The sequence below is a fragment of the Rhea americana genome, unplaced genomic scaffold (genome assembly GCF_003343005.1).
Source record: "Rhea americana isolate MKP2758 unplaced genomic scaffold, rheAme1 scaffold_42, whole genome shotgun sequence".
NCBI classification, from domain to species: domain Eukaryota; kingdom Metazoa; phylum Chordata; class Aves; order Rheiformes; family Rheidae; genus Rhea; species Rhea americana.
The window spans coordinates 4987666-5014096 of record NW_028186557.1 but is presented as its reverse complement, the minus strand read 5'-3'; the positions used below and the strand labels follow the sequence as shown (position 1 = coordinate 5014096).

At 45.7% G+C, this 26431-nt stretch overlaps 1 protein-coding gene across 6 annotated transcripts in view; it reads left to right on the top strand.

Annotated features, from left to right (window-relative positions):
- Nucleotides 1–23683, top strand: part of FBXO34 (F-box protein 34) — a 37467-nt gene extending 13784 nt beyond the window's left edge. For 2 of the 6 annotated variants that reach the window (XM_085315099.1, XM_085315098.1), the window contains exons 2-3: nucleotides 11999–12195; nucleotides 20943–23683. In XM_085315099.1, the coding sequence (XP_085171225.1) occupies nucleotides 12116–12195; nucleotides 20943–23127 (2265 nt within the window). In that variant the 5' untranslated portion in view covers nucleotides 11999–12115 and the 3' untranslated portion in view covers nucleotides 23128–23683. Of the gene's footprint in view, nucleotides 1–9480; nucleotides 9583–11522; nucleotides 11787–11998; nucleotides 12196–18844; nucleotides 19395–20942 lie in introns of those variants that run through there. The other 4 variants (XM_085315097.1, XM_085315100.1, XM_085315096.1 and 1 more) reach the window with 4 other exon arrangements.
- The last annotated feature ends 2748 nt before the right edge of the window (nucleotides 23684–26431 follow it).

Sequence of the window (26431 nt, the reverse complement as noted above, 5' to 3'; positions counted from 1 at the left end):
CACGGTTCCGTTCCTCATATCTAGGGATGAGGGGACTGAATGACTTTTCGACKATGCAGGATTTTATTTGCATACTGTGAGTGGTTTAACAAGTGYATGTGCTAAATGAAGCGTTCCCACTTCCAGTTAGCAGTTGATTTGCCCTTAGAAAAAGTGCCTTTAGGTTTAACAGTGGGGTTTTGAGAGGTGACATTGTGCTGTGTGTTTAAGTGAACAGTTGGTTGCTCCAAGACTGAATGTTAACTTGGAAAAATGCTGTGGGATTCAGCAAATAACCAACCAAAGCTCCTTCGTGCTGAAGTAATTTTACTCATCTCCAAACACTGTGGAATAAAGCCTCTTAAGTGCAAGGTTTGGAAGTAACGTAATTGTTCTAAATGGTTAACATCCCAGGAATTGAGAATATTTAACAAAAACTCTCTTCTCACGCTTCTCACAGAAGTTTGGTTGCCTCCCCGGACAGGAAGCTGTAGACTATTAAAAAAGAGGCAGGGAGGAAGGCTAGTGACCCTCTCACTAAATCAGGAGGCTTGAATTTGRTGCTGGGTCTGAAGCTGAAAGGTCTGGAAGCTCTGCAAGATTTAGTGATTCCCTCTGCTCTGCARTGAGCAACCAAGATAATGGGGGAAGGACTATCAAGAAGTCAGTCCTGCTAAAAAGAGCAGCTTTGTGATATGGTAAAGGAAGTCTGGAGAACCTAGGAAAAAGCAACAGATGTTTCTGAAAGTGGAGAAAAAACCTTTGTTCTCGGTGTAGTTTGCTCTCGCTGCAGAGCCGGCGGAGGGAACTGGGTACCAAACRCGTCGGCGCACCCAGCGTGTAGCACAGGCATCCTGGAAAGCCGCTTTTTGGTACAGTGATGTGTTTCTCTCTGACAAATCCCTTATATGGTGACATCTCGCTGAGGCAGAAGTGAATAGTATAAGTACCTRTGAGTTTGCACAAAGATAGGTGTGTAAGTAAATAAATAAAATTGGAAGTATTTGAGTATTTGATACTTCTCCTTAACAGCTTAGCAATAAAAAAGGCAATCTTAATGGATGTATAAAGTGGTACTTGGAAAGGGAAGCCATTCTCTGAGAAGGGAATGATGACAGAAAATACATAAAAAAGAGGGAGAGGTTGCTCGCAGGGTGTGTTTGAGTTGCAATGACTGGAAGTGTGATAACACAGGTCGCTGATCATGCGTATCAAAGTACGAAGGGCAGTGATTTTCCAGGTTGTTGAAACTCGCATCCCCCAAAACCCCCTACTTTGCTCTTACTAATAGGTCAATCCCCTGTAACTGGCTGTGAAATAAACCTGGGGGAATTTACCCCTCCTTATGATGCACAGCCTCTGTGCTTTCTACTTGGCAGCTGCACCTTTAGATGATTAAAACCTGGTTTATTTATATTTTTTAACATACTATTCTTCTTTGCTCTGTTTATTTTTTTGCATCTTGCTACTTCTCGGAGAGCAGTCAATTGCTTTTCCGGCTAATGTGCAAAACCCAAGATAACGTAAGGTTAGGAAATGGAAACTGCAGATGGGTGTCTCTACTTTTTTTTTTTTTTTTTTTTTTTTTTAAAAAAAAACACCCTAGGTGAATATGTGAGGTTTTATAACATGCATAGCTGCTACATTTCTAAAAATAATTTGGTTTTCAATACAGGACTGGGGAAAAAAGTGAGACATGAAGCCAAAGTGAACTTGTATCTCTTGCCCCCCTAACGTTCCTAATCACACTGCTGTGGTCACCTATCTTTTAGGAAGCAGTTGTAATTACCCCCAAATTTGCAGGAGTAGTTCGGCCCTGGGACTGCTCTGGTCTCAGCACATAGTTTCATCGCTCTGTAGTGTTTTGAGAGGCTGCAGGGTGGGATGTGCCTGCAACGAGTTTCCAGATTCCTAACAGTGTGAGGGACTGTTTTTAATAGTGATGATAAAAACAGTTATTCCCAGTAGGAGGTTAGTCAGTGGTACAATTATCAGAGCTATGAAACAGTGCAGAGATGGCTCCGAGTGGAAAAACGAAGGCCTGAAACTTGTTTTCTTGAGGGAGCTGTTTGAAACCATTTCCTGCAAGCTTGTAGAATATTAGCAAGTGRTGTTCAATGGTGAGAGATCAGGCCAGTGCAGCTTGATTATTACTTTAGTAATTTAGCTTTCGGGCTGGCAGATCTGAGTTGGCTTTCAGGAAAGGGCTTTGGAAGCAATCTGTTGCTGAAAGCCGGGATGCRGAGCAGGAATGCTGGAGATGGCAGGTTTAATTTGTTCTTCCCTTGTACAGTGTGCCTGTGCCGTTGGGAAAGCTAAAAGCGTGCAGAGTATTTTCACAGTAAAGTAACAATCCCTAGCCTGCAATCTAGTTCATTTAAATCATCCTTCTTAAAAAGCAGTTTGGGGTACTCTGGGCTCTGCTTAGTTTCTTGCTGCTTAGTTTTTGTATTTTCACTGCTTTGTCCCAGAGGGGGAAACCTTGAAAAGAGGATATTGATTTGTATTGGGGATTGGTTATTGAATTAGGTAGTAATATGTATATCTTCCATAGCTGTCTTGCTTATAAAACTATTTTGCCATTGTGAAGTCTAAAAATTTTGTGAAAAAATAGGTCTGATTTTTTTTCAGACAAACGTTTCTAAAAGTTAATGGTTCTAAAATGATCGTGACCTATAAAGCATTACAGCAGAAGGATTTTTGGTGTGAAGGTATTCTTGTAGAGGTAYAGATTGCTAAATTTTGGAGATTAAATGGGAAAGATTTTGAGTAAAACTTCTCACAGTGAGCAAAGTACTTGAACATGCAGAAGCCAGGTTTTACTGAAATTTAAATGCTGCTTTTTCAGCCTTTGCTTTTTTCTTTAAAGAATGAGTTGCAGCAAAACTCGTGCTATGGTTGGAACTTCTGAAAAATTAACTGCGTTAGTTGCTATTATCTTTAACTACAAAACTTAAAAAAAATGCTAGACTACTTTGTTTCAAGTGACTTTTAGAGTTATTAATGGAAAAATATCTTCAGATCTTTTTCTGGCTACACTTTGCGTGGATTTTGATCCACAAATTCAAAATTAGCTTAGATTTTACAATGTTCTTTTGAAACACTCATGTGAAAAGATGCTGCATTTAATATTGGTCTCTTCTGCCATTTAGCAGCCAAAAAACCCAACCTTATCTGTAGCCGAGTTTCTTCGGCAGAAGATGTTCTGTGCRTGTTCTTTTTTTAAAAGAGTTGTATAAAAACAAGCAGATACTTTGGCTGGGAAAGATTTTAGCAGATACTGTTGCCTGCTTTCCGTCTTCATCTGAAGCGGTTTAGCCTTAAGATGTCACTGGTCATCCGCCTGCGCTTTTGGGTATCCCAGACCCTTCTGCGATCTCTTGAACAGGCTCTGTGTTTGGCAAGCCGCAGAGCGGCTTAGCGGCGAGAAATGGTAACAATAACGTGGAGGTATTTTCACTACGGGTCGGTGCTTTCTCAGGTTACTATGAGCTGAGGCAGTTTGAATTTGTAAGTGAAACCCCATATGAAGGCTGATTTAGGGAGAGATGCGTAGGAGTAAGTATTAAAAATATGGTGAAACCTCTATTTCCGACATTTGGGCTGTCTTCTGTTTCTGACCTATTACTCGCACGTGGACGCAGGCGTCGAATGCGGTATTGCAGGTTGTTGCTAAAATTGCATAGCTGGGAAGCGCGCCYGCCCAGGTTTCTTCAGTACTTGGTGCTGGGTTTATACAGCCCTTCTAAGTTTAAAGCGTATGTTTTGTATCAGCTGTACGTCTGAACCCGTTTACGTATCAGTAAAGCATTTTCGTTCGTGTTTAATGGCTACATAGACTGTGTTAGAATGTGGCACTAAATAATGCATTTTTTTTTGCTTACGTAGGCAGTAGCCTCTTCTTTGTGTTTTAATAAAATAGTAATGAGAAGAAGAGTGAATCCAAAACTAGTGGGTTTTTTTGTTTGTTTGGGTTTAAAAATGTTCGTAATGAATCTCTTCTGTTTGAAGAGCTAATGGACTGCTTCCTTTAGAATTAGCTGGATTTTTTTCTCCCCCTCAGCAGGAGTAGTCATGCCTTGCTTTATAAAACATAATAGGCAAAGTGATCAGATCTTCCTAGTATGTGTAATCTGTCCCAAAGTTAGGTATCCATAATATAACAGTCTGTCTAAGTTTGTAGAGCATAAACTTTTTGTAAGCTGCTGACATGTAAGTGTGGAATTTCAGAGTTTGGCTGTTGCAYGTTCTTCTTGAAAGATGAAAGACAATTTTTTATTATGAAAGTATGAAGTTGGGGCATTGGCGGTCTTGTAACAAGCAAAACTGAAAAGATTTAAGATTTCATAACACATCATGGGAAATATTGGTGCAAAACACTGTGAAAGACATCAGTATGTGAACAGAGGGTGGAGCAGGTGTACAACAGAAAAATCTGGGCATGTGAATTACAGAAATACTCTTAACTCTCGAAGTGGTTACTTTTAAAAGCTTTTTGCCTGACTGCTTTTATCATTTAATCTAATATTTGTGTTGCTATAGAAAAGCTTCCAATTGTGGAATTTGGTTTTGCAGACCCTTAGGAAAAATTGGATGCTTTGGAGATGCCTGGTGCAGATTGTAGCCTCCCAGCTCTGTAATGTGTTGGTTTAACAAATTCATGTGGACACAATTTCTATCTATCTTATTTTTGCCTCCTTGTTTTGGTAGGATAATATTCATAGTGATATATGACAGAAATACATTACATTACTTTTTAGTTGAAGAGCAAGATTGCATAGGAACAAATGACACCCTACCCTGCTGAGCTATTTAGGGTTGGACCTGTGATCAGAGAATGTGGGGGAATCTGTGAGTGAATGAAGAACTGTCATCTCTAAGGCTGGGCCTGCATAAACCAGCTATGGCCGTATTTAATTCAGTGAATTAAATATCCATACTGATGACCTAGTGTTAAAGCACTTAATTTACCTGCTGTGGCGCTTTCTGTATTAACAAAGTCCTAACAAAGGAAGAAGGAACTGGATAGATAGGATTAGAAGTTGGCTGTGGATTTGATCTTCTACTTGAGAAGGATTTGATGCCCATAAGAAAGCTGTATAGGAGCAATTATTCTTACATGCTGTACGCTGTGGTGCAGGGAGACTTCTTGCTTATATAATCTCAAGTATGAGATTCTTGGTGGGTAAGTGTGCTGTGCGGCTGAACGAGCTCGTGCTGGCTAACTAGTGAGCAATTCCCGTCAGCCAGACCGTGCGATGGTCGATTTATTAGCTGGAGCAGCTAAAACGAATCTCCCAATGTGTGCCAAAATGAGTCAAGTGGACCTCTCCAGCCAGGAGCCCTAGCATCCAAAAGCAGAATAGGGTGATGAAATTGCTGTTGACAACCTTAATCTGCCACGTCATTGTTCTGGTAATGAGAATCTCCTTGAGCAAACTAATGTTCTTGAACAAGGTAGGATTCCTCCTTGTTCTGATTTTTAACTGGCTGAGTTCCTCTAAAGTGGGGTGAGTTGGCTCTCTATCAGTATGCAGGTTGATCTCTTTTCATCTAGACTGTTTAGATTTGTGTGTCTCTGRTGTTTGTCCTAAAACTCCAATTTAATGTCACTTGTGCATCCTGCTGCGGCTTCTGACGTTCTTTGCACGTACGGGAGCAATCCAGCGAGACTTCTGCCTTATAAAATGAGGGCACAGAGTCTCCAGAGCTCCCAGAGTACTTGTCTACTATTTTTGGAACCAATTCCATTGCTTCTATAATAGGAAGGCTTCTGGAAGCTTTCTCTTTCCCCTCACCCCAAGAAAGTAGCCTTGCAGCTGAGCGTTCATTAGTGCAGAATCTGCATAGCAAAACTGACTGAGTTTTAGATGCTAAATAATTCAGAGATGGCTCATAGATCACGTGGCCTTATATGCAAAGTGTTGCAGTGAGTGTCTTTACCCATACCTAGAAACCCAAGAAAGCAGCAGCTGTAGACTAGCTGGGTGGTGTTCAGTCACCTCTGATTTATCATTCTGGGCATGCGACAGATCACGCAGTGACAGCAAGTGCCAAAGTAGGTGGTAGCTTTCTAGAAAGTGAAGTAATGTGTGGTCCGTGCACGTTTGTCACCAGCACTGCGCTGCAGCAGCATTGGCAAATATCCGATGTGCTGTTTTTGTTTCCCACTTGGATAAAGCAGAACAAATCTACTGAGCCAGTTCTTAGCTTCTTCGCAGTTGAGCAACAGATGATGTCCTTAACTAAATTGCGCAAGACAGCTGAAACCTTTCAGGAATTGTTGAACGAGAGAAACATTTTGTCATTAATTTCCCTATTAAAAGATGAGGTTAACGAGGTGCAGCACAACTTATCTTTTTTTCTTTTGAGACTTTTTTTTTTTTGAAGGGGAGGGGACTTCTTAAATCATTCCAACACTAACCACACCTAAAGGAGAAAAGACACAAGAGCTACAAATTTTMAACCTGTTGTTCTTTATTGACATGATCTTGGAAGGGAGGACAGGTTCTCCCTGTGGTGCTTCATTAGAGTAAGTATTTCATGAGCAAGCAGTGCTGTTTGACAGCAGTAAGCAGTCAAATGTCTTCTGTGAACCTCACGTGTTTGTTTGTGGCAGATGTCCTTCCTGGCACAATTAAGRTGGGGGGTCAGGACAGTGGGAGCTGGTCTGAGCTGGAGCTGCAGCAGACCTTGTCTGCTACCCATTGAGCCATGCTGATGTCTCCTAGGTTCTGTGGTGGATGGGATCATGGAGCCCTCCTCTTCTGGATTAGGATTTTTACAGTTCAGTTCSTTGAACTGGTTCAGAGAAGATCAGACTAGTACTGGTGCTGATACAAGGAATGGAGTGAGAGYGTTGGACGGTGGAGGGGGGCGAGATCCCACCACCATACGAGTTATAACTACTGGCTGGGCTGTGGGGCTGCACGATGATTCTGAACCCATGCGCAGTCCATGCTCCCATGGATCTCCAAGCTTGAATTTGTGTAGAGAGCTCCCATGTCGCATAGGCTTCGGTTAAGTGAGTACTTGCTCTGTTACGTACTGTTCGGGGAGCGGGACACAGGTGAGAGCYTGAGGGAGCTTCAAGGAGGACTGGAGTGCATTTGATTGGGAAATGAGCTGGAGGAGACAACACCAAGATCAGCTGCATGCCGCTTGGCCGCTTGGATGCCTAACAACAGGAAGACCTGGTAGCAGCAGGTTTTATGGTGTCAGTAGGCATGGGAAGCTGCRCGCTCTTATTTCAGCTAGAGCCCATGTGGCAGCAGTCATTATTGCCTTCGGGTTCGATAATGTGAGGTCTGCACAAAGTTTGACCTGTTGAACATCGGAGAGGAGGCTGATCAGACAGGACCATGTGATGTTTGGCATGGTCTAGCGTTCTTCCACGACATCCATGCTTAGGGYGGCTCCTCTCAGCTTTCCAGTTAGGAGTTTAAAAGCAGCTCTGCAGAGCTCAACCTGACTTAAAAGACTCTAACCTGATTGTAGGCATTAATCTTTACATCTCTTGGTGGTTATAAGGTGGATACAGTTTCTCTACTAGGTATCTGGTTTCACGTGAGGGTTTGTTACCAGCTGCAGATGAGTAGAAATCTGAATTCGCTCTAAAACTCTTTGTTAGACAGTTTTAATTAAAACATGCTTGTTTTTTCTTGTTTTGCTTCAAACTGTTTTGCTAAACAGAGAATTAAAATGTAGCTGATGAGCCAAATGTGGAAAAGTAGTTCTTTATAGTGTTTTAAATGTAGATACTAGCCTGTCGTTCTCTTAACTGTTTTTTGTGTGGCTTTCCTCCTTCCTTGCTCTTTTYGGATCCTTGCTGTGGTGTGTTTTTGTTCTTGAACTTGGAACAAGCCAGTTTATGAAATGAACTGCTTGAAAAAGCTGAAAGCGAAAAATCRTTCTTTCTGCACCTGCCGGAACAGCCTTTCAGTCGAGCTCTTGTTCCAGGCGTGTAGCTCCTGGCTGCCGCTGGCTCAGTGGCTTAACTTTTCTTGGGCTTTTGACAACGGACATGTACTGCTTGGATACTTAGAGTAGCTTTAAGCAGGTAGTAAAATTAGGAGCTGGAATGCATTATGGTAACCTCAGTTTGAATCTACTTTAAAAAGAAAATGTGATTGAAAATATATATGTTTTAAGAAAAATAAATGCAAATTTGAGTCCATCTTGCAAAAATGCAAATCCTCACTCTGACTAGAACGCAGAAAGGTTGAGCTGCTAGGGCTGTTGCAGCCTGTGTGGTGTATGCATGCGATACTGCTCAGAACTGCATCTATCTATAGGTCTTTAATTAAGAGATGGAGTGCGTGGACCAGCTGTATGATCTCACGTCTAATCCGGTCTGGCAGCTTCTAGGACTTGCTAGTTATCATGAAAACTAAATGCTGAGACCAGACAAAGYGGGCAGTGGCTTTCTGCTGAAGTCTGCCTCTCTTAGGGGAGAGTCTTCTGCTTTGATGAGTGCTCCAGGTGGGATTTTGGAGGAGGTGGGGAGGGTTTAAGGGGTGGCTAGGCTGGGAAGTGGTAGAATTGCCTCTCTGATGGAGTAACAACCCAAAGTGGAGCTGAATGAGGAGGATGGATGTGCAACTCTGTTCTCGCAAAACAACGAACAAACATAGAGATCTCTGTTGTAGGGCCTCAACACTGGTTATTCTTTGAAAGATTAAATATCCATGGTAGTGAATATTTTTTGGTATCAAGTCTTCTATCTGAGTTTCCCTTTGTAATTCTTGCCGTTGCTTTCTTCTGTGCCCTGGGTGTGTTGCTGCTTGRTCTTTGCCTGGCTGACGCAGTGCTGTGGCCCTGCAGAGCCAGGGAGCGCTGTAAAGCTAGCCCCTGGGTCAGGTGTATGATCATAAGAGGACCCTTTGGGTTTGGATGCTCTTSGACTCTTGCACCTTAATTGCTAATATTTGGCACTAAAGGCAGTAACTCAGAATGAAAATGCGACTGGCAGAGGCTCTATTGCTTTTGAAGCAGTGTGATTCCTGTTCAGAACCAGACCCTAGGCAACTGCCTCCTTGCTTAAAAAAGCAAATTTTCTGCAAGGATGAGCCCATCCGTCGAGCTGTTTTGTTTATAAGTTAATGCTGCTACTGTTTAAAGCAGGCATGTTCATTGCCCCCCACAAAAAAAAACCTTTAACTTCCACCTCACCTAAAACTTGCACAGGCTGTAGTGCATTGCTCCATAGGTGAAGACCTCCCCCCACCTCTTATGTGAGCTAATATATTTGTTTTCTTAAACTGCAGCAGCAGTTAAAAAATGACTGTAAGGTGGTGGTTGTGGGGGGGCGTTGTGYGACCGTTCAGTGAGCTGCAGTCCGTTTCTTAGCGAACATGATGCTTCACATTGCCAACATCTGACTCCTTCCCACATCTTGTGCATAGAGGCATATGCTTGGGTGTGGTTGCAAAAAAGAAAAACAACAAGACTGGCCTTTTGGTTTCCTCTTCTGCGGTGTTTATTTGTGCATCCGTATTTCAGTTTTCAAGCTGCACTCGGCTCTGCAAAGCTAAYCCGTCAGCTGATGTACCTTCTGATAAGAAACAACCCCGGTTAAGGAGTACGCAGTGGTTGTAAAACGCAGTAAGTATCTCCGTGCTAGCTTAGATGCTGAGCTTTAGGCTCACGAGCACAGCTTTTTGCTACTTACCCAGTAGGAATTTGCCAATAGCTTGCTGACATTAATAGGTTATTTCAGCTCTTCTGTGGACCAGCAGCGAGAGGAGGGGAAGAAGCATGCTTTGCACGGAGCTGTGTTGTGAGCTGGGCTGCGGTGTGCATGAGAACTTGCCTGTGTTTGCTTTGTCAGCTTCTGCTTTCCTCTAGTAAGTGTTGGTCCCTTCGTGAACGTGTAACGTGCTGGGATATGACAGYGCAGCCGCCTCTGCACGGATTGGGGTTACGCCTGCCCCGACCTGAACAAATTTTCCTGCTGGCTTTGTTTCTTGAGCTAACTTTTTTCTGCACATGAGATCTTTTGATTTAATTTTTTTCTCCTTGGGTTTTTTATCACTTTTTTTTTTTCCCATTACACTCTGTAAAGGAGTAGGACTGGGACAAAGCATCTAGCATTACTTGCCAGGAATATGTATAGTCTGTCTTTGCAGTGCATTTTTCTTACTGCACATTGCATAGGGAAYCATTTCTGTGTGCAAAAAGGGGAAGAGTTTTAGCTAGCAAAAAAGTGGCTAGCCTTCTTAAAAATAGTGTGGATGCATTTATTTGGGTGTGGATATAATCATGTTTCTGTGATACAATTCCTGCTGAGTCTGAAACGCTRGTGTCAGTACAGGCAGAAGCCAGACAAAAGTTTGGATAAGAGTCAGAGTTTGAGTGCCTCTTGCTGATGGTTCATGGGAAAGTCATGATTTTGTGTTTTAACTTTTAATTTTCATAAAACACTAGGCATATGCGTTGCCTGTGCGTTACTGTCTGTGCCTGTATGCTTTGCATCACGTTTGTGGATGTATGTTTTACAGTGCCCAGAACCTCAGAAATCTTGATTGATGTTGCTGATTTTGTTGCCTCTTTCACACTTGCAGGTGGTCTTGTTAGAGGCTGTTGTTACTGTAATGAAGATGGTGTTTGACTAGAAAGCTTTGATTTCTGCTGGCAATCTAAGGCCTTGCCCTCGCAGAATAGAGGGCGTGCTGTCGTCCTCCGGCTTTGCCAGTGTAAGGCCTCGGTCTTCTCGGTCCAGCACGTTTCTATGTTGTGTAGAGTTCAGCACATATTTCGTGAAGATTGGAATGTGTTTATATAATATTTTATATATTATTTTAGGCTCCTGCTTTCTTAAACATAGGCAAACAGCTAACCTCTCCTTCACCACCACTCGAGAAACTGGGAAATGGCTATAGCTGACCTAGCAATTCAGCTGGATCTAAACCACCTTCTGCTTCTCTGCCTGGAAAGCCGTCCTTAAATCAGTTTATCAGGGAGCAAGGTTGCCCACTGGAGTGGACTTCCCAGGCTTGGAGAAGAGCTTAGTGGCAATGTTGAGCTGTAAACCACAGTGGTCAGGTACTGATTTACTGAGCCATGTGTAAGTAGATGCTTCTTGGCTGGGCAGCTATCTCTTGCTGGCAGGTGTTGCTGAAGGGATGACGTGGGACTCTGCGAGAGCRCCAACACCGGCAAACGCTGCTCTGGCAGACCCGCCGCTGTGGGGATAGGACAGCAGTGCAAGAGCTGGGTAGAGCTACCGAAAAGGGCAGAGCAACCTGCTACGCCAAATCACCGATGTCCTGGTTTCACGGTGGTCAAACGGCGTTCCTGCGTTCCGTGCTTGGCCCTCTGGAGAGGAAGCAAACCACCTTAAAAGCTATCTTCTGGCAACTCGAGCTGGACTGCTTGAGTTCTTCCAGGGCTCTTTCGCTGTGTGGCTTTTTCCTCTTACGTGCCTGCTYGAAGGCTGCTCTTCTCTCACCGTCYRACTGCATTGATTTGGAGGTAATAGCGTCTTCCCCCAAGGACAAGGCGTCAACGGCGGCCGCTGAGCGCGCGGGAGAGATACGGCGGCMCGGCCTTGTTTTGGTGACCGCCGCCACCTTATCTGCGCGTGATGCAGAGGCAGGGCAGCTCTCGGCGGGCTCCGAGGCTGCCCGTGCCCTGCGGGCTTTCCGTCCCATCCCGYGTGCTAACGTAACTCTGGGGCGGCGTCACGGCTCGCCGCCGGAGGCGGTCCACCTCGGAGACGCGCCGCTGGGCTCAGCAGCGGGCGAGAGATCTGGCTGTGCCGTTTGCATGGCGCTGGGMAGGCGCCGGCCTCCGCCGGAGATGCCTACGTAAGCGCTGCAGCCGCGTATAAGGCACGGCGTCGGATGTGCAGGGACTCCAGTTGTGATAGCGGCGTGAGAGCGTTGAGTGCTTTCTGGTTGTACTGTTAGGACGCTAAATATATATACGTTTCCCTCTTTGTCCTTCTGGAAGGAGACCYGTGCCTCAAATCACCGCTGTTGGCTCACGCGACCCCCTCATTTCCCTCTCGTCTCTTCAGTTCCTAGGCGGCAGAGCCACGGCGACGCTCCGGAGGCACGGCGAGCCGACGAGGGCGCCTCGGGCCTGCGGCGGGATGGACTGGCAGTGACGGCGTGCCTTAGCGGGAGCGGTGGTGATGATGAGGAGTTCCTGCAGAGCTGGCCTCCACAGGGAACCGCTCAACGCCACAGCTTCTCCCTTTCTCCAAGTCAAACGGTACGAGCGGACCGGCCGGGCTGTCGCTGGTTAACTCTCTAGTGCCGAGTGATTCTTCGCCTTATTTTGCTGCTGTCTGGTGTACCGCGCTTGTGTTTGGACTGAAGTCTTACTTTTGGCTAGTCTTTGTTTCTAAATGAAATGTTGTAATGGCTTAAGGGCAGAAATGTTCTTTGGCATTTTCATATGACAGTGACAACTACGGATTCACTACAACTGGTACTGTACTTGGAGAAACCTTTGAGATATATGTATATTTATATGTATTTATATGTATATATGCACACACACATATGTACATACATGCTTTGCTTCTTTCCAGCAACAGCTGTAAATCAATTTGGGAATACAGCTTTGAAGTAAAACTTAACTGGGGAATGGCTTGCCATAGTAGGCTTTAACATAYGCAGTCAGCTTAAAGCAAGTGAAGTACTGGCAATCGCTGTAGCGGTCTGCCTTACTATGGAGTAAGTAATTAGATTAGTTTAAGCCTATATTCTGTATTACTCGCTCTCCTGCACCTCCTCTTAATAAGAAATGCACAATTGATTTCGAGCACTTGTGCTTATGTGACAATTAAGTGAACGCCTCTCACTGCGTCTCGTTATAGGAACACTGCACAGAACAACTTGTCCTTATGCAAATGCAAGAACATGCCAGTTTGAGTTCAAGCTACTCAAAAAAAATTCTTTTTCTGAAACTAAGACTCTTAAGCTTCCTCAATCTGGAGGATGAGAGCCAGTTTTTTGGTTTCCCAAAGCTGTGTGGGTTTAATGCAGACGTTAACCTTTGCTCTCTGTGGTTGAGTAGACAGCGCATACTTGCGACGTTGGTTTGATAGTGATTTAGCACTGGAAAAGACTTACTGGGTCACCCAGCCCTTTGCTTTCCCAGGCAGCTTCTCGCATAATCTGTTTTTTTAAACATAGAAGTCTAGCCTAAAAACAACTACATTTTGCTCCTTTCTTCCCCTAGATCAAGCCGTTGCTGAATGTGGCAGATCTAACTGTACAGTTGGAAACTTCTGATTCCTAGGCTGAATGTTGGTGCCAGCTTATATTCCTTTGAGCTTGTGTTTATGCTGCTGTTTTTTTGGTTAGAGAGTGCTTTGTCTCTCTGGTTTACCCTTTTGTTGTACTCTGCAAACAGCAGTTGTATTCGCTCTACTACRGTTTTGCTGCACTAAACAATCCTAGCATTTTCTAGCAGCTTCGTAAATACTGACTGTCATCGTTGTTCTCAGCCTGGGTGCATCTCCTTTTGTGCCATGACCAGGACTGTGTGCCGAGCTCCAGGGGMGATCTTGCAGGAGGGGTTTGCTGCAGTGCCAGTAGTGCGTATCRTGGGATTGCCTCTGTTTGCCTCTGCATCGCTAATCCACCCTTCTTAGCCGCCTCCAAAACTTCTTGGTGTTCAGCTTCACCATCTGCGCTTTAAAATTCTGTCTCATTTCTATTAGTTGATGTTTTGTTCCTCCTCTGCCTTGGTAATGCATTTCCTTTCTACCAGGGTACCTGCAGTATTTGTGCTGAAGTTGTTTTTAACTTCTGAGGTCCATGCAAGCAAGATGTTGTTCGTGTATCCTTTGTCTAGAAAGATCATTTTCTTTGAGAWCCTCAGGTTAGTCTGGCATTTTGGACTCTTCCCTCTCCCCACTTCTCTCTGTGTCTCTGTAATCCTTTTTGCTTGCAAAATGCCTTTTATATTTAAGTCAGGCTAGCAGACCCCTGTAGAGGCTCTGAGCGCTCTCCCTCCTTACTTTCCCTTGCAGTGTTACCTTCAATATGCGCGGCATGTTTGCCTAACCCATTAAAATACAATTGCCTCTCAAGAGGTTTAAAATTCCTGCTGCTTGACCTGTAATTTAGAAATCTTGCCTGTTTTGGCTTCTGAAATTGAAATGAGCCACTCCTTCCAATTTTCTTGAAGCTTTTTGAGGTCCCCCCTGCTTCTCTTGGTCACTTCCACATTCTTGTTCAAATTAACCCCTGRCCTTTTGCCCTCAGGATCAACCTTTTTGCCTCTCTTCAAAACCAAAGCAAACTCAAAAATTGAGTATTTTGGGGTCTATCTAGAGTAGTCCTGATCTCTGCCCTGACCTTGCCTACAGCCCTGTTTTTCCCTCTGTTCTTTTTCACAAACTGACAAACTTTTTGCTGTTTTGTTGTTTGTAATGTTTTCACAGGGACTGACACTTCTGCAGTTCTCGCATTTATTCCTAGGCTTTTTGATCTGCAAGATAAAACTTTCTGGGTGATTTGAAACCTGTGCATGCTTCCCTATACCCTTCGYGAGGTAGTGACATGTTCAGTTGGAGTTTCTTCCGCTCTGGTTTGGGATGTGGTGTGATGGAAAYAGCTTTTGACTCCTGGAGAATGCCTCCTGGGTCGAGTTGTCTGCAGTGAAATCCTCTGTATCTCAGTCCAGCTGACTTCGTGAGCTGGTTCCTTTAGGTCTGAGTTTTGAAAGAACGAACTGGTGATTTGCTTTCAGACCTGTCTTTGCTTTTCAACTTTGTGTCTTCATAATAGTGCAATCCAAGGTTAATTTCTGCAGCCTCTCAAAYGTTTGATACGTACGTACAAAGGTGAAAACTAAATAGCATCACCTCGTGCTGGTTTGTTAACTGTTTAATGAAGAAACGTTTTGGCTTTGGTGTCCAAGAAGATCTTGCAGTTAACAAATTAGGGAATGAATGTTAAGGAGGGTAACATTTGCAGAAGGAAATATGTCACTGTTTCTGTAATATCAGGAATCTCTGTAGCTTTGATCAGCTCTGAGCAGAAGCCCTGTAAACCCACCACTTTTTTTTTCTTGCTACTCTTCTTCTCACTGTTTCCTTGAGCAGATTTATACACGTGATTCCCTCTCCTCCTTTAGCCCGCTGCTCTGCAGGCGTGCATGCTGTCCCATCACGTTTGAGCAAAGTGTTTTTGGAGCAGCTTATAACCCTCAGTACCTAATTTTCCTGTTGATGCCATTCCCCTCTGTGTTATTTCATCCCTGCGTCATCTGTAGGATGGTTGGGAAGGAGGGAATGCGGGTTTGAGCTTCCTCAGGCTGAACGAAGAATTGTTTCTACGTCATCCACTTTACGGTATGTGCTCTTGTACAAAAGGCTGGCAAAGGGATGCCACTTTGCTTTCCCTGTGTAAAATCTGGAAAATAGCTGAGGCAACTGTGGTTTATGCTGTGGGGCATATGGGTGTGCATTTACTTGAAATGTGTTTAAAGCCCATTAGTGAGTGGGAGCCCTCAAAAATGAGCATGTGGGTGTCTGGTCTGTGCATAAAGCTTGKCTGTGCAACCTGTCACCAGAATCTCTCAGCTTGGGGAAGGTCTTACGATCTAGGCATGACTTCTAGCTCCTGGGTATAGCAGCTGTATTTGTGTGTTGTCGTGTCCCCCCGCCCTGCCAGGTTGCTTGAACGGCCGACGTGGTAGGGTGGGCTCTGGAGGAATCTAACGTTAAGTTTTAGGCACCTATGTTGCGTTTTGGCTCCCAGGCTCTTTTTCTATTTCTGGCCTTTATTCCAGGTGCAGAGATGCAGCTTTTCTCAGCCACTCTTTCCCCTTGCAGCCGCTTGACCAAACCAGCGGCCCACGTGTATGAGGTTTGCTCCCGGTCCCTCCCCGCAGAGCCTGCTAGCAGAGCGCTGCTTCAGCAGTCACGTACCTTCGGCTTCACCTGCGCCGCCTGCCGCAGCAAAACCCCTCCCTGCTCCCCGCTGGACGCGTGCGTTTGGCAGGCGCTGGAGGAGTCAGGAGCAGTTGCTTTAGAATAAAGTCGGTGTCGCAGGAGAGTGGCGTTTCTAAAAATCGGATTCCTCTGAAGCCGAACCACCCCTTGGTCTGGAGCTTCTCCGAGCTTGGACRCTTGCCACGCACCGGAGCAGACTGCAGTGAGTAGCAGCGCGCCGTTCGCCCGTCTGCTGGGCCGGGGCTTTCCCGCCCCGCAGAATCCCGGGAATGCCTTTGAAGCAGCGCTCGGGCTGCCTCGCCTTGCCCCGGCGGTGCAAAGGGGTGGAAATGGCCCCGGAGAGCAGACTCAAAGGACCCGTCGTGTCCTTCCAGAAGCAGCAAGCAGTTGACCATAGTTAACTTTTGCAGAGTACTYTGATTTTCATAAATGTCTGTATCCYTTACAGAGGAGCTAAGTTTTCTAAATGAAGAAATGGGATGCCAGGGAAGAGAAATGCCTTGCCAGAGGTTATGCACAGAGTGCGTTTTTATTATTGTTAGGTTTTTTCCTTTCTTTCGGCTTACGCCTTTTGTTAGTATGTCCTGAGGGTTTGTGCAGTGCTGTAGTTGGCAGTGTGTACGGTGAGCAGCGGCAGCAACTTTTGCAGGCTGGAACTAGTGTTTACAAAAAGAAATCTACGGGAAACTTTGGGGTTTTGATTGAAAGTTTGGTCTTAATAAAAACCTTGCAGTGCTTTGCCTGGAAAGCTTGCAGCGTGGAAGTGCTATTCGAGTTTACGGTGCTTTTGTTTGTTTGTTTGCTCTTGCTGGCCAGAGGAAATCTCCRCGTTTCACGGGCATTGTGGGACTCCCTGCCCGAGGTGCCCGATGGGAGATGTAGGCCATCTGTGGACCCTAGGAAAGAGTAGTGAAAGTTGCCAGTTTTTGCTTTTCAGCATTGGGATTTCCACTAAAGCAACTATGTTTAGGCCATTGTGAGTTACAAAGACATGTAAGTGCAAAAGGATGCAGAAAGTTTCTGGTGCGCACATCTAAATGCATACGTTTCTGTATCTGTCCAGCGTAGTAACTATCTTGATAAAACTATACTGTGAAAAAGAAAAAAAAGAAAAAAGCCACAGCGACAACTCATGCAAACAGCTAGCTCATTCCAGAAGTTTTAAGTATCTTGTTTTTCCTGTGTGCCCAAGACACGGTTGATTTAGTCCTGGGAAAACCGTCCCTTTTATGTCACTGGCTTAACGATGGAATAACTGTTTGAAAGACAGCACTGCTAGTTGTTTCCCTGCTGATGATTCTTGGCAGATTTGTCTCTTATCAGCAATTCAAAACTGCACTTTTGAGTTTGAAAGCCTTCTGTGCTCCCTCCATGAACTTCTAAAAAGTCATTGTCTCTAAAGATAAAATTAGATAGCTTGATCATCTAAAGGATGGAGGAAAACAGACAGAGTTATTCTGGTGTTAAGTATCACAGGGAATTGTCACTGATTTTTACCTTTTTAAACTATTCTTAGTGTTTTTAAATATTTAAAACCTTGCTGCAGCTGCCACAGTTCTCAGCTTGCCAGCACTGAAACCTTGCAGAAGGAGGGTGGACTGTGGGGAGGGACTGGGCTCTGGTTCACGTTCAAAGCAATTTCTGTTCTAATTCTAGCAACTAGAAATGAAATCTGCTGCTGATGTGGTGCAGGGAAGGAGCTGAATTATCTGTCTTAAATTTTTTACTTGTTACTGCTCGCAGCAAAGTGTATGTCGAGAGAGGCTGAGAGGGAAGACTTATTTTTTCCAGGCAACACTTTCAGGTAAGGTCCACTGCTAAAATCCCTTTTAAAAAGAAGTTCTCCTCCTTGCTGCTCAAAAACTTGGAGACGGGTGGCACTGCGATGCAGTTRGTCAGAGGGAATTAGCAGTGCTCCTTTATAGCTGTCTGAAGCCATTAAATGGAGGTTTTCTTTAATTCTGGATCCGTTAAAATGGTGCAATGAACTGAATGCTGAATTCGAATGAGGCAATTATTCTGGCAGTAAAACTTCTGACTAAGGSGTAATTTTGTTATGTAAATTATAACTTTTCAACCTTAGCCAGAGACTAACCGAAACACAGGAGGAAATATATCCTTAAATGAGAAATCTGTAATAGGTGAGGCGTAAYTCTACCTTTTGTATTTCTCCATGGAGCAGAAATAGCTTTGAGCAGCTGAACCAACTTTGCTGGCAGAACATGTCCTCTAAGCCTGTTGGAGGGACCAGTTTAGTCCTGCTCTTATTTGGTCTCACCTTCATTTGCAGTCCTCCTTAATGAAGGATGTTGAACCAACTGTCCTGCTGGATTCCTGAAAATCACTTGAAGAAAGCCTTTAAAATGTATGCAGCTTGTCTTTCAAGCACACCAATGTGAAAACTCGCAGATGAAACTTGATCTTCTGTTCCTAGCTTGTGGAGTTGCAACATGTGAAGTCACATCTTTAATTGTATTCCCCTCCTCTCCCCAGAGCAGTGTGGTGAGCAGCCGTCTGTCTGAGAAGCCAAAAAGCTCCTCTCCACAAGGCCCTTCTGGGTGGAGAAGGGAGGGCTGCAGATGTCGTTTCCTGCAGCAGCTTGTTGCAGTGATTTGCCTGCTKCTTTTTTGGGTTGCTCTCTTGCCCGAGCATATTGGTGGCCTGACCCTGATGAGCKAGAAGGTGTAACTGAGATGAGGCAGATCTTCTAGAAAATAAAGCTGAAGCAAACYATAGCAGCCTCCTTGTCCCGTTCTCTCTCACTCATCTATTTCAGCATCCTAAGGTCTATTTTATCAGATCATTGCAGTCTTAAGATGCAACTCAGAAGGAAAGCAAAATAGTTCAGTCRCACTTTGGAAAGCAGGAGGTGACCCAATTTGAACAAGAACTGGAATTAACACACTCGTGGAGAGAGAATTAACCCAGGGACTAGGTAGGCGTATCTGCAGCCATGGGAGCTGTCTTATTGCCTCTGTGTAGATGGAGTGAAGATGGCTGTAGCATTCTGGTTGTGAAGAGCTCTGTACAAAATGGGGAGAGGAGAGAACCCAGCATCATTTGCTGTCTGCCTTCTGGCCTTCGGAGCGCTGCACAGGACCAGGGGGAGCTGCTAGGTTTTATGCATGCTTGTGGAAAGGTGAACTAAGCCCTTCATTTTGATGTACCTCCCCAAAACCTCTCTGCTCAGACTTGTTTCTCATCCTCTCACCATTTATCACTAGGGCCAGAAGGAGGGACCAGATTTTCAAGAGAAGGCAACGGTGAAATAACGGTCTGCTCTAGTGTGAGAGGCTTCCTCTGCCTGGACAGGCTTGGATGATACCTGCCTGAGTTGTTGCCTTTGCGTACTAGAGGGTATTATGTCAGTGCTGAAAGTGGAGCAGCTTATTTTTGCCAACTTCCTTCTGCTGACTGTGGTGCTGTCTGGCTCGGCTCTGCTTCCTGCTCTGGGTTGCTCTGACCCTAAACCCCAAGTCTCCTCAATCCTGGCTGATAGGTGAGGAGGTCTACTTAAAAGCTGCCCGGTTTATAAGCTGTACGCAGGGTTGCTCGTATGATACTTCCACGTCTGCCACCAGCGACCTCCCTCTTGCAGCCGTCCCGYGCTCGCCACCTCGGAGCGGGTCTGCTCCGAGGGCTGGGTGAGCGGATGTCAGCCCCGGGGTTACCCGCGTGGCGTCAGAGAGGGCGTCTCTTGGGAGCTGTGTCCCAGCCCCGCTGCGCCGCGGTGGGAAGAGTCTGACTGGACTCCTGGCTACGTCTTCCTAGGTAAAAACTTATCTTCTGGGTTAACTGCAGATACTATAAACTATAGAGATAGTGCAGATACTATAAAGGACTATAAACTTGTCCAWCCTTACAGATGTTATGGTTTGATGTTTTGAATTAAAAGCAGATTTTGGACTAGAAATACAAAAAGCAACGAAACTGTTTTGGTGGGGGCTGTAAGGGGAAACCCTATTCAGCGCCCGAGCGTTTCGGTATCTGTATTGCTGCGATGAATGTGGCATTGAACTTGCTGTTTTTAAGCTAACAAGCGTGGATTATCCCTGTTTCAGAAAGGAGGCTTTTTATCGTAGCAATTCAAAGATTACCATGGCAACGTAATCTATAGATAGATAGTTCCGTAATATGCTTATGTGATAGTCCTGGGAGAAGAGCCTGAAGTCTCCTGATAATTGGATCCTATGTGGCAGTGCCCTGAGCTTTTGCATTTTCAAGCTTTGAGTTGAAAATTACTCCCAAGGTATAACAGAAAGGAGGAATCGAGTGCCTGGGACCACTGTGCAAGTGCTGTTACTGCTATAGTGTCAGCAGGATCCAAGTGTCTCCTTCATAGCTGTAAAATCCTTAAACATAAAAATACTTGAAAGTAATTCTCTTCAGCCACGGTTGATGCTTCTATCCCTTTTTTCCTGCTATCTTATATAACACAGTTACCCATACGGGAAAGTACCTCAAATTTGCCATCATATTAAAGGATAGATTTCATTTTGGGAGGTATTAGGAGATTGGATATCTTATGGGATCGCTGGTGATCAGTATGATTACAATTACTAACTTTCCTTTTCAGCTTTAACCATTCTCTGTCTGTTGAAAAGAGTTTATATAACTGGTAGCTACTGTCCAGATGAGCCCTTTGATCCACGTGTGCCTTTCAGTTGGATTAAGAAGTGAATGGACCAAAGGATTACTCTAACTCTAGAATGAACTAGTAGCTACAGTTGCACAATGGATATAACTTAATGGGGGGGGGGAACAAACTTTTTTTTTCCCCGTGGAACTCCATGGAAACAAATTTCTCTAATGGGAAGATCTCTGCCATCCTTAAGGTTGTGATCATATTGCGAGATGTGAGTAGAAGCCTTCCAAGGGTGAATGCTGCAGCCTGGTTGCTGCTTTTCCTTTTTCCCGTGGTTCCTTTTGAGGTGTGGGCTGTTTGATGTGGAGTGGAAGGTACGAGGGTGCCTGCTGTGGGCCTTGTTCTCTAATTCCAGGCAGGCATGTTTTGCAACTAAGATTTCTTCCATTTCTATTTTTCTAGGGTTTCTGGTATGCACTTAAAGCCATATCTCAAGTTACAGAAGAAAGAGCGATCTCCAGAAATAAGCCAGGATTCCCTGAGAGGTCCACCTATGAGCCATCAAAGAGCAACACAAGAAGAAAAATATACTAACAGCTGCACAAAACTGAGCATTTTCCCAAAACCCTCCCTCGTGACTCCATCTCGAAAGCTTCTGGGAATTATTTATCCGAATACTATGTGCAATATGAATGGGAAAGCTCCAGCAGATGGTCCGAGTGCAAGGGAAAAGAAGAAYGCCCTGTCTGCAACGATCCACCAGGGAGAAGAAGGGGAAGGCCCTCTGGATGTCTGGGCTGTAGTGAAGCCTGGCAATACCAAGGAGAAGATTGCTTTCTTTGCAGCCCAGCAGTGCAGCAGCAGCAGTCGCTTAGGCTCCATGAAAATTAAAAGTACGTGGGATATTGATGGAAGAGCAGCTAAACGAAGGAAAAAATCGGTAGATCTTAAAAAAGCCAAGATTCAGTTAGAAAGAATGAGGGAGGCAAACGCGAGGTGCTCTCCGCCAGAGCCTTTCGCCTGCGGCATCGAGCACTGTTCTGTGCATTGCGTTAACGACAACGGCGAGGGTGTGTTCCCGGGCCGATCGCTCTCTGTCATAGAGATGGTGGCGTTCTTGGAGCAGCGAGCAAGTGCTTTACTGGTGGACTGCGCTAAAACCTGCCCCTCCGCTTCTACCACGAGGCCAAGCGCTCAGCAGAAAGGTGCGCTTCCCGGTTCAGACCCCTTCTCTTCGGTGGGGGCGTGYGAGGTCCATCCCGAGAAAGGAACTTGTGGCAGTAGCGAGCAGCAGCAGAGCGAGCCCGTCCGCGTGCTGGACATGGTGGCCAAGCTGGAGTCGGAGTGCCTGCGGCGCCAGAGCGAGCGTGAGGCTGGGAGTCTCTCGCGGAACAACAGCTTCCGTAGAAATGTCGGCCGGGTGCTGCTGGCCAACGGCACCCAGGCCGAGAGCGAGGTTGGGAAGGCATCTGCTGAAGCCCTTGGTCAGGGCGAAAGTTTGGGAGATGCTGGGGTAGCAGAGGCTGGGTACAGAGGAAAGTGTGGCCCTTTGGGTGACACCGAGTTATGGGAAGGCGCTGCCTCTGCTCGGCAACCTTTTCCTTCTGGGCTGGATACTCAGGTGGGGAATGGGAATTCGGGACTTGCTCATGCAGTGTTGGCGATAACCACTGGCAGGAGCGATTCTGAAATGCGAATYGAGCTTCCCCGATCTCTCCCATCTGCGTGTCCAGCTGCTGCCAGGTTGCCGCTGGGRTCCTTGCAGAACAAAAACGCAACTGTTGATTGTGCGTCAGATGAGCCCGTGATTCTTCCCAAGCAGCACCTGCATCCTGCTAGGAAGGAGTCCTTATGCATCAGTATATCAGTCACCAAGACTGAGAAGGGGTGCAGGAAAGACAAGCTTTTGAACTCCAGTTCTGGTGAAGATCCGCTCCCGGGGAGGTTGTTTTTTCTCCAGTCCGACCAGCCTGCTGCTCAAGAGCAACAGCCACTAAGGGAAAGTACCCAAGAAAAGCCAGGAGAAGTAGCCCAAGATGAGGATGCTGTGGAATCTGAGAAATCGTGTGTCAGAAATGGTGTCTCTGCAGAGCCATTTGCTCTTTCTGTTCCTCCCACAGAAGGTGCTTTGCAAGTACTTGATGCTTCCTGCTTAAAAAGGCAGGTTTCACATGACTTCTTGGAGACCAGGTTTAAAATTCAGCAGCTTTTGGAGCCTCAGCAGTATATGGCCTTCCTGCCTCACCACATCATTGTGAAGATCTTTGGATTGCTTCCTACTAGGAGTCTGGTTGCTCTAAAATGTACTTGCTACTACTTCAAATTTATCATTGAATACTACAACATAAGGCCGGCAGATTCCCGCTGGGTCCGCGATCCCCGCTACAGAGAGGATCCTTGCAAACAGTGCAAGAAGAAGTACGTGAAAGGGGATGTGTCGCTGTGCCGGTGGCATCCTAAACCGTACTGTCAAGCTTTACCGTATGGGCCTGGGTACTGGATGTGCTGTCACAGGTCTCAGAAGGGCATCCCCGGCTGTAAGCTAGGTCTTCATGACAATCATTGGGTTCCTGCCTGCCACAGCTTTAACCGCGCTATTCATAAGAAAACCCGAGGAGTGGGAACTGAAGCGGAAGAGGAATACTAATGCACAAACACTTTTCCTGCAAGATTGTTTGGGGCAGGAGGAAATTCTCATGCCTTGTGCTGTTTACAGTGTATATAAATGTCATGTTTTTCACAGGGCTATGAAACTGCACATACTTAAACACAAGAGCCTTTACCTTTTAGATTAAAGATAGCTTTTAGTCCATCTATGTAAATAACACTATAAAAACTAATTGTACATACAGAGTCTACAGCTGGCTGAGCAATGTAATCACTACAATGCAGCTATGATAGTGTTGCGGCTATAGTTGTGTGTGTTTTTAAGTGTCTTGTTTCAAAAATCTGTATATCCTGTATAATATATGAATGTTTCTGAGAAGAAACTCTAAATAGGTAAAGGTCAACTTGTTTAAAGAATCTTCAAACAATTTAACTGGACAACCTTAAAATTAGACTAGAACAGATACATTACAGTAGTGCAGCATTGGATAAAAAGAGAGAAATATTATTGTATAGTCAGAATATAAAAAGTTCTTGTCTACCTTATCCATGTTGTCTGGTTATTTTTTTTTTATTGTAATAAAATGTGCATTCTAGATCTGCCTTATCTGACTTTCTTGTAAAACATTTTTTTGCCCCAAAATAAAAAATACTGTAAAATCAGGCATAAATTTGGTGCTGTGATATAGTTCAATTTTGCAGTATGCTTCCTGTAGAAATCTAGCCCTTATATTAAAAAGGTGACTTGGAAAACTCCCTGCTCTAATGCTCAAATTGCAGCTTTTCCTTTCCCTCCTGTTAGCCTGGAGTGCAGCAGAGGCCGGACGAGGCCCCGCGTGGCTCTGAACGCCAGTGCAGGGCTTGCTGCCGGCGACGTGCGAGGTTCGCGAAAACTGGGGGTGTCCGGTTTCAGTCCCACTTCTCAACTGCAGTGTGATTTTATTATTATTATTATTATTATTTTATTTTTATTTTTTGGGTGTGTAAACCTGCCTGAAGCATCAAGTCCCACTTGAGGCTGCTCCCAAGCTCAGGGATGGAGCTGGTGTCTCGCAGGATGAAAGCTCGGTTACCTTGGCTCCGTGACCACCGCTTGCCTGTTTTACTTGCCCGAAGTTTTGCTGTCTTCCGTATGTGCGGATCCTTTCTTTGCAAGGAGGGTCCTCGCACCGCTTCAGCCCGCTCTGCCTCTGATTCCGGTTTCTGATGCGCAAGCCGGGGCTTTCAAAGGGGAGCTGCGAATGTTCGTGTCTGAAGTGCAGGTGAATGGTAATTCCTGGAGCTGAGGGCTCGGAAATGTTCTCCTCTCCTCCAGCTTTAGACTTCAGCCTCTGGTTACAGCCTGCCTTGTGCCCAGCAAATGCAGTTTTGGAGCCTGGAAATGTACCCCGGACAAAAGAGCAGCTGTTTTTACATTCCTGTGATTGGAGTAACTGGAGCAGCAGCTGTTTTTGCAGAGCGGAAGAGCCAGGTGAGGGGAGACAGTTGTGCTTCTGCAGTGTTTGGGCTGGACGTGGTGCTGTGGCTGTTCTGCTGCCTCTTCTCGGAACAAGGACGACGGGTTCCTGGAGGTCACGGGCTGGAGCGAATGCAGTCTGCKCCGCTGCGCAGGAAGAGCTGGTGCCACCTTCTCACGGGGTTCACCGCGGGACCTTTGCTGACATGCAAACTTGAAGGCAGCTTGTGGGAAGCGGTGAGCCCTCTTCCGCGGAGGAGAAGGCCCAGTGTGCGGATGGGACGGCRCAGCTGGCTCTTCCTGTTTTCTAACCTCGGGTGCAAGATCAGCAACGCGGGGAGGAGAGAGGAAAGCTGCTGGCTGCTGCGGCCCGGCTGAGCCGCCCGYGTCCCTGTGCTTCACCTAAAACCAGGCTGGGTTTGCATGGAGTACGTCGCTTTATTTTAGAACGGCGGTGAGGACAGAGCGCTTTTGGAGATACGTGATTTTATTCTCCCCCTTCACAATGCAGTTCCGTGGGAGAAAGAGAAACAAGAGCCCTTGACTGCCCCGGACTGGATTTTGATAAAATCGAGGCGCTTGCTTGCTCCAGATCGAAAGGAGATGCTCTCCGCGCTCCCCGCAGCACCTACCGCCGCCGTCCTGGGCGCCGGGCGCCGCTCAGCCGCCCCTGCAGTGCGGCAGACGTTATGACAACCGGGAGGAATGAAATTRGAAATGGAAGAGGAGGGTGCGGGCGCCTCGTCAGCAGCTGCGGGGAGCGAGAGGAAGAGCAGGATCCCTCGCGAACGCCCGACTTCGTTCCCTGCCGGGGCGACACAAGCTGCGGCTGTGCGGGGAAGAGCCGCAAAAACAACTTGCTTGCCAAAGCCATYGGGCTCAAAAGCCTTCGGCTGAATTTAAATTAAGAGAGGGAAGAAACTGCTTTCCTGCCCCCCACCCAAGCCTCTGGAAAACTTGAGATAAACCGCTCCACGCTGACAGCAGTAAGGAAAGTCCCTGCGAAGCTGAAATAGAAGCAGCAGAGGAAAATATTTTGTAGCTAGATAAGGGGCTAAGTGAGGTCATTTTGTTTGGAACAGGGTGTGAGATTCTGGTCACCTTTGTTGAATAAGGCTACCAGAGGGGAAAAAGTGAGACTAAAATATCACTGGGATCTTTTTGTTCCTTAGAGAGGCAAAGACAGCCTGAAGAGCAGGAGGTTGCTTGCTCCGTGCCCTGAACAGCCTGTCCTCCCCTCAAGCTGTAACGGTGGATGTTGGGTGGATGTTTTACGTATCACTTACTTATTTACTGTGCAATTGACAGCAACTATCCCTGTTGCGTACCGTTAATGTTAAAAATTGGTTTACAGAACAATCTTTTGCAGCCAGAATTTGTCTGTTTTGAATGTAGCCATACTGAGCCCTGCAATGTGTTTTTTTTTTTTTTTTTTTTTTTGGTTTGTTTTTTTCCTTCTTCCCAGCACCAAATTTGAGTGCAGCTTTGTTTCTTCAAAAACTTGTTTAGGGAGATGCCAAGGTTAATGACCATGCACTTATTTTTTTCAAGACGACATATATATAATATATATATATATATATTTTAATGGAGTTGGATTTTGGAAATTCAGCTTTCAGTGGAAATGAGAAATAAAGCTTGGGCTGTGTGCTTGAATTCCCTGCCTGGGAGGAGCTGGAGCCTGGGCTGAATTTCTAGATATGTCTGTGAAGAAACTAACAACATTTCCACTGTTCATAAGCTTCCAGTTTTCCCTAAACTCCCCGGGCTCCTGTGATGAACACTGCTGCAAAACGCCACCCGTGCTGGGCCAGGCTCTCACCGGGTCCCACCGTTGCTCCAGCCTCTCCCAAGAGAAGCTGCTGAACGCTGCCTCCGATCTCAGCTC